The sequence below is a fragment of the Oryzias latipes genome, chromosome 13 (assembly GCF_053564925.1).
Source record: "Oryzias latipes strain Hd-rR chromosome 13, Olatipes_Hd-rR_3.1".
Classification (NCBI taxonomy): Eukaryota; Metazoa; Chordata; class Actinopteri; order Beloniformes; family Adrianichthyidae; genus Oryzias; species Oryzias latipes.
The window spans coordinates 13,617,061-13,623,877 of NC_136249.1; the positions used below are offsets into that span (position 1 = coordinate 13,617,061).

The 6,817-nt window shown below is 39.1% G+C and overlaps 1 protein-coding gene across 7 annotated transcripts in view; it reads right to left on the reverse strand.

Moving 5' to 3' along the window:
- trip12 (thyroid hormone receptor interactor 12) overlaps window positions 1-6,516 on the reverse strand; it is a 33,126-nt gene extending 26,610 nt beyond the window's left edge. Inside the window, exons 1-4 of one of the 7 annotated variants that reach the window (XM_023962037.2) lie at window positions 6,338-6,516; window positions 3,300-3,446; window positions 2,320-2,445; window positions 1,321-2,108 (exon numbers count right to left, since the gene is read on the reverse strand). In XM_023962037.2, coding sequence (XP_023817805.1) covers window positions 1,321-2,108; window positions 2,320-2,445; window positions 3,300-3,397 — 1,012 coding nt within the window. In that variant the 5' untranslated portion in view covers window positions 3,398-3,446; window positions 6,338-6,516. Of the gene's footprint in view, window positions 1-1,320; window positions 2,109-2,319; window positions 2,446-3,299; window positions 3,447-5,323; window positions 6,105-6,337 lie in introns of those variants that run through there. The other 6 variants (XM_023962042.2, XM_023962040.2, XM_078956499.1 and 3 more) reach the window with 6 other exon arrangements.
- Window positions 6,517-6,817: the final 301 nt, after the last annotated feature.

Genomic DNA, 6,817 nt, shown 5'->3' on the forward strand with positions numbered 1-6,817 from the left:
GTCACAGCATGGAACCGCGCAATCCTTTCCATGGAGAATGAGGAAAGGTAACTAACAGAATTTATTGTTCAAATACACAAATAAATAAAAGAATATTTAAAGAAGCACCAAGTTGAAAAAGTTTTCATATCATCTAAATAAGGAGACTGTTTAGTGTACTTACAATCCTTCTGAAATGAAACGTGTCCTGTTATGTAAACATGTATGCGTACATTTTGCTGATCTCTAGTTTCAGGTCTGATGCTTGATGTGAAATGTGATCTTGTTCAAATTGCTGAAAACTAAACATGCTGCATTTCAGCAGAGCAGAAAAACAGAAACATTTGTTTTTTTTTATACCAACATAACGTTATCTATGACAAAACGCCTCACTGTGATCCTGATCCTAAACAACCAAAACTCTTTGCTTATGTTTTAAACCAAAACTCTGACCCTAAAGCAAAAAGTTCCATATCAGAAATCACTTTATGCAGCTGTGACTAAAGTTTGCCCTCAAGCTAACAGGATGTTACCTTTAGGGAGCAGGTTTTTCTGCTTTTTGTCACCATCAAAATATATTCATTCCACCACGAAGAGACATTCAAAGTAAGCTGAACTTTAACTAAAAAGCATCAAAAAATGAAGCAGCAATGTAATACTCATCTGACGTGAATTTTTAAGAACAGTAGCTTCACAAAAGCTGTCAGAACTAAATCAAAAATCGAAATGATTCCCAGAAAAATCAGCTGGTTTGACATGAGTGACGGAAAGTTTGACCCATATTTAAATCAGAAGAACATCTTCAAACACCAAATATGTTCAACGTTGGGGCTAACGGTGCAGCAGACCACAGCTGTTTCCACTCTTGCTAGAACAGGAAAGGTTGCAGCTCACCTGGGATCACCATTACGATGGCTAGGCTAACGTGAACATAAATCACAGAGCAACCATGCTTTGGTTCAACCATGACTAACTATTCTGTTGGAGCTACATAATTGTTCAAATTTGTCCCATCAAGCAACCTGACATTTAGGCATTATAAAATTTTACCAATATTTCATTTTTGCGTAAAGAAAAAACTGTCACCAATTGTTCGTTGTTTTTTTTTCCTTTTACATAAGTTCACGTGTTTTACCAAAGCTGCACTTTCCCTTTCATATTAGTTGGGTAAATTCTGTCTGGTCTGTAGCAAACTTTTTTTGTTTTCTTCTATGTCTTACAGGAGATTGACAAACATTTGATGGAAGCATTTCCATCCTGCATGAAGGAGTGGGATTTGTGACTACTGCTGCTGCTACAATGCTTTGATGGCAGATGCTGACATGAAGGGCTGAGACTCACTTGCTAGTTTAGCTTGCAGTCCTGATGGGCCGGGCTTGGAGGTCTCAGTTTTGGAGGATCCGGGTAAAGACAGTTTGGGTTTTGGCAGGTTGACTTTGGGGTTAAAGCGGGCTGCCCACTCAAATTTTGACGAGCTGGTGGTTTTGGCCTGTTCCTTGTCTCGTGTGCTACGGCGCGGGGAGGGGCTAGACGCTGAGCGAGAGCGGCGCGCTTTGCTCTGATCTTTTCCCTGTTTGACTCGGGCACCCTGTGTGGCAGTGCTATTGGTGCCTGTTATGGAGGAAGAGGAAGAGGATGAAGCAGAAGAGGAGGAGTCTGTCACGTTGCTACACCCAGCTTTGGCTGAGGCGGCTGATTTAGACGCCAGCTTGGTGGGTTTTGCAGTTCTGCCCTCACTACAATTAGCGAGGGAAGCAGCGGTACTACTTAGACCGGGGAGAGTGTCTGATTTTTTCCTTTTCTGACTTGGGGAGCCCCCAGCAACCACACTCTTTTTGCTCTGACCTCGACCTGATGACGCAGAGGAGTCTGAGGCCACAGGTCTCTTCTTGGACTTAGCTGGGCCTTTCTTGGTCTCTGAGGTATTGTCTCGGGGTTGGTGGATGGGTTTGGACTTCTTGGAAGGGGTCGGTCCAAGGACGCTGATTTGGTCGGGAGCTTCGCTTCGTTTGAGTCCGCGGGTGCCCTCACTTTTTGAAAAATGGCCCGATCGCTCTTGTTCAGACGTTCCTGCAGTCTCAGGGTCGTCTTGCAAAACAAATGAAGCCACGGACAGAGTAAGGCCGCTTCTGTTCAGGAGAAAAAAAACGGAAAAAAACAGGACAGCATCTTAAAACTAATATCAGACAAATGCTCAAGTTTAGAGGAATATTGATTGCATCTGACCAGAAATAGAACTACATTAACCACCTTTCCAGCATAAATAAGTAAGAGAGGTAAGAAAAACTCTAAAAACAAACAAACACAAACACTAAGAACAAAATGGACAAACATGGATACCTTCTTGAGCTGTGCCCTCTGGACTGGCCGGTAGCGGAGCTGGCTGTGGCTTTGGGAGCTTTAGAATTGTGTCTTCTACTTTCAGGTGGGGAATTTGTTTTGTGTTTTGTCTGCTCTGTCTGCAACCTGTAAAGTTTAAAAACAAAGTGAGTTTCTGAAAGGAATCTAGTAAAGATGCTACAAATCACAGTATAAAAACCGAGCCACCGAACCGAATCGTGGGGAAAGTGAATTGTTGTATCCATATTGCATACCAGTATGTTCACACCAAAAGTGTCAAACAAATACTGTCTTAAATTGAACAATTTATCATTTAATTTTTATTGCATTACACCAGGTTTAGTATAAACCATGTGAATAGTTTTTTTTCATTGCTTGTTTATAAGCAAATAAAAAAAAACTTTTTCTGAATTTTCTGTTTTTTACAAACTTTGACGCAAATCGAGGTTGGAACCGAATCATGGGGAAAGTGTACCATTGCATCTGTAGAATGTACACAATATCTGTAAACCACTTCATCTATATATTTGAAAATCATAAGGACACACTGCAAATACATGTTAAAACAACAGCATTAGATTTACTTGTTGAGTTTTCTTTCTTTTTTAATTCAACAACTTTATTCCATTAACCCATTAACAGTAGAGATCCACCGGCGACAACTAAATAATACACTCTTTGACACACCATCACGCTTCGATCGTTTGCTTTTCTATGCAACAGCATTAGCTGATTTACAATGATTGTGTAAGCATTTCACTACCGTACAGTGTTGCATATCAGCACAAGGCTGCATTTTTCAGCTGGAGTTACGTTCATTCCGTAAACGGTTGAAGAGTTACGGTAATTCAAAGAATGTTTGCACTGGAGCTTCAGCTTCTGTGTTAAAGAGCCAATAGTAACACAGACAATGTTCTGATTATAAACCAGTCATATACGCTGGTACCTTCATCAAATAGCCAACACGCAGGCCGTCTCACCTTCCAGCTACTGTGTGGTCTTGTGGCTGGGCCGCAGCAGTGTTCCTCTGTGAACGGCGCAGTGACCCCCCTGGATTGGAATTAGGCCGGTTGGACATTGGCACCTCTCTCCTGAAGGGACATACCCTTTCTAGACACTACCATTCACTGCAAATCAAAGACAAAAACCATAAAAGAATATTGGTAAAGGAACACGCTGTGCTCATTTCAGACAGGTTGCTTTTTCAGGATTTACAACTGAACCAGCTCATCCATTCAAACCCCACACCCCCTTTCACAAACATCTTTCTACCACATCAAGAAGGCATGATCAAATAAACAACAGACCAAGCACTATCTACACTATTTAGGCCTCATGGGTGTAGCATAAAACCTACAGTTAAGAAAATAAAACTTTAAATTAAGGAAGCCTTCATTTTATTCATCTATGTTTAATCTAAACTGTTTTAAATGAGTCAAATGAATTTCTGATGCACATAAAACCAACATGGTTTACTATTTGATTTGGTTTTTGCAATAGAGTCTCATGACATTAAAATCAGTATTTCAGTTATCTTACTGGAAACGCTTAAGGGCCTCAACATTAAATTTTCTTTAAGGTTTAAGCACTTGTATAACCAAATTTATCCTTTAAGGGCAAATAGTTGTCTAAAATGTATTCAGAATTATTTTAAAATATATATTTATATACCAGACTCTACTAATAAAAATACTATTTTAAGAACCCTTTAAACATCTTTAAGTATCCCTGTAAATTAGAAAACAAGTATTTTCTTTTAATAAAAACTGTTAAGATGCAAAATCTCAAATTGAATATGTGGCTTATGAAGACCTACAGCTGCCAACACTACAAGAAAATCTTGTTTTGATGCTGTGATTAAATGTGAAATGGGATGTTGTATTGTATCCATTGTATAGTAAGTTTTTCTATAAATATGTTGTATCTATGTCTGTTTCTTTGTTTTTTTTACACAGGTGAAGACTAGCCTTTGGCTTTTTAACCATGTCTAATCATGTGGATCTGGAAAGTGCACATTTTAATAAATGAGGGTGCAGATACATAATTTAAAAAACAAAACAATGTGAACATAAAAAGCTGAACAGCTTGAATTTATGATAAGCAGAAACGTGCATAACCTACATACTTTCTCCTGAATGGAAAATAAACTAAATCAAATGAACAGATTTTGGTTTTAAACTCAACCTGACGATTTTGTGAATATTAAACAGATAAATACGTAACACCTCAAAATCCCAGGGCCATGTCAGGCCTGCACATCCCAGCCTTTGTTACTCGACCATTCTAAGTCACAATGTACTCGTGTGTGGTTGGGATTTGCTAAAAGGTACTAAATGACAGAGTTTTTAATCCGTTTCATGGTGTAAACCAACTGACATCCAAATGTCCAGCTTTTTTTGAACCCACGATCAACAGAGGCCTATATTTCTGACGTAGTTTTCTGACACCATCGACTGTCGTTAGCATTTAGCCACTAGCAAGTACCACACATTTTGACAGCAGTTACTCCATCCTCGTTTTATGAAGGAAATCCAACATAAAAAGGTCAAATATATTTAGAAAATAAAAACTGGGATGTCAATAAAATAACTAATAGGTCAAACTGCTGCATCAGTGAAAACAGTGACACTTGCTAATGTAGCACTGGTTGTACTGAACTGCGTAGTTGGCGTACCGGTATGTCAACCTATGTAGACATGTAATTAAATGCCAGAGAAACGACGACAACTGCTTGTTGTCGTTTTTCCCCTTGTTTGTTGTACTTAGCAGTTCAAACTATACCGCAAAGGAGGATCTCCAAAATGACCAATAATTGTGGCTAACTAGCGACACGCCGGGGGAGGGGGGAGAATAAAAGGCAGCCCTGGCTGTATTTTTAATAAAACAAAAGCTCGAATCATCAACTAAAAAAACGCCAAGTTCGTATCCGAGCCTTGATACGAGCATGGCTGACAAGTTTTAAGGAAAACAAAATGAGGCACATCACGCACACAAATGCTCTCACCTTCTCTGTAACGTTTGCTTGGGGAGGGGAGACCAAATCCCCCGAAATACCGCAATGTCAAAAGTAGGAGACGACGAGACAAACAAGCTAATATCGAGAAAGCAATTTCAAGACCAAGGTTAGCCAAGATTGGTCAAATGTAACGATTACCCGATGTTTCCTAAGCTGACTTCAGGCCAACGGCTTGAACTCACTCACTCACTGCGGCGGTGTCGACGGAATTAGCCAACACCAGCTAAACCAAACTGTATAGTCATTGCGTGCCAACAAAGAGCACGTTTTTTTTATGTTTAGACTTCAACAAGTACAAAGAAAGCTAATCGTTTTATCCACGTAACGTTACGTATATATTGGTCAAACTGACAAGCACCGAGTCCGAGGCTAGTTAATGATTAGCAAGCTAATGCTAGCTTAACGAAATAATCTTTTTTTTTTCTTAAAAGACTTTAACAAGATGAGGAAAAAACGTAAAACAGTTGGCAACTAAATATATAGCTAGGCCTGCTAGTCAACTAAACAACTACAAACCTTATCAATAGGAACTCGCTATTGAAGGCAGTCACGCAGGTTACGTACAGCGACGTTAAATCAAACAAGAAGAGCGTTACAGCAAAAAAGAAAAAAAAATGCTAATCAATATTAGCTCGCCTTGTTGTCACTTCTTGGCTAGCGCTTTGCCAGCTCGACAGGACGGCACCGAAACCTAGATTTTCAAAAACAACTTCACCTTTAATGTATCCCAACCCGAACGCACTGAACGCCCCATTGGCCGTTTCTATTTAAGATTTTTCATGCAGCTAGCAGTTAGCACACAAACACCAGAAAGAAATGGCCTCTGATAGATTTTAGACACACACAAAAAACAGGAAAGCAGGAACGGGAATCGAGACATTACGCAGAACTGAATCACCAGTCTTCCGAAATGAGGTGATACGGTATAACCTGAAAATCTACAAATACTGTTGGTCGAGATGTCAATGTTGTCAAATTCAACATTTGACCGAATGTTGTTACCTATTTGTTCCAGTGTTGTAGTTGTAACAGACAGGGCAACAGCTCCTCTTTTCTCTCTACCTAGCAGCTTCACATCAGCTGAGCGGCCTACAACTGCAGTATACATCCGCCTAATTCATCCGCTCAGGGACTACTTCCTTCTAAATTTGTTTTGTTTGAACGTTTTTTAAAATCCATCTAGAGTATTGATTCGATGTAGAATAAAAACATGTTTGTATTTGAAGAGCGGGCTTATTATTTTTTTTTGTATGTACATCAGTGTCATATAAAAGTAGTCATTATTATTTCTTTCCCCTAATACCCAAACATTAAATAGTAAATAAATTTGGTGTATTATATAATCTTTCTCCTGGTTTCTTACACTTAAATGATAATACCAAACAATGGCATTATTATTTAAATCTTAGTTTTGTGGTTAGATTTGTGCTAATCTTCTCAAAGTTTAATTATTGTGTCCTTTTTGGGTAGTTGTTGCATTTT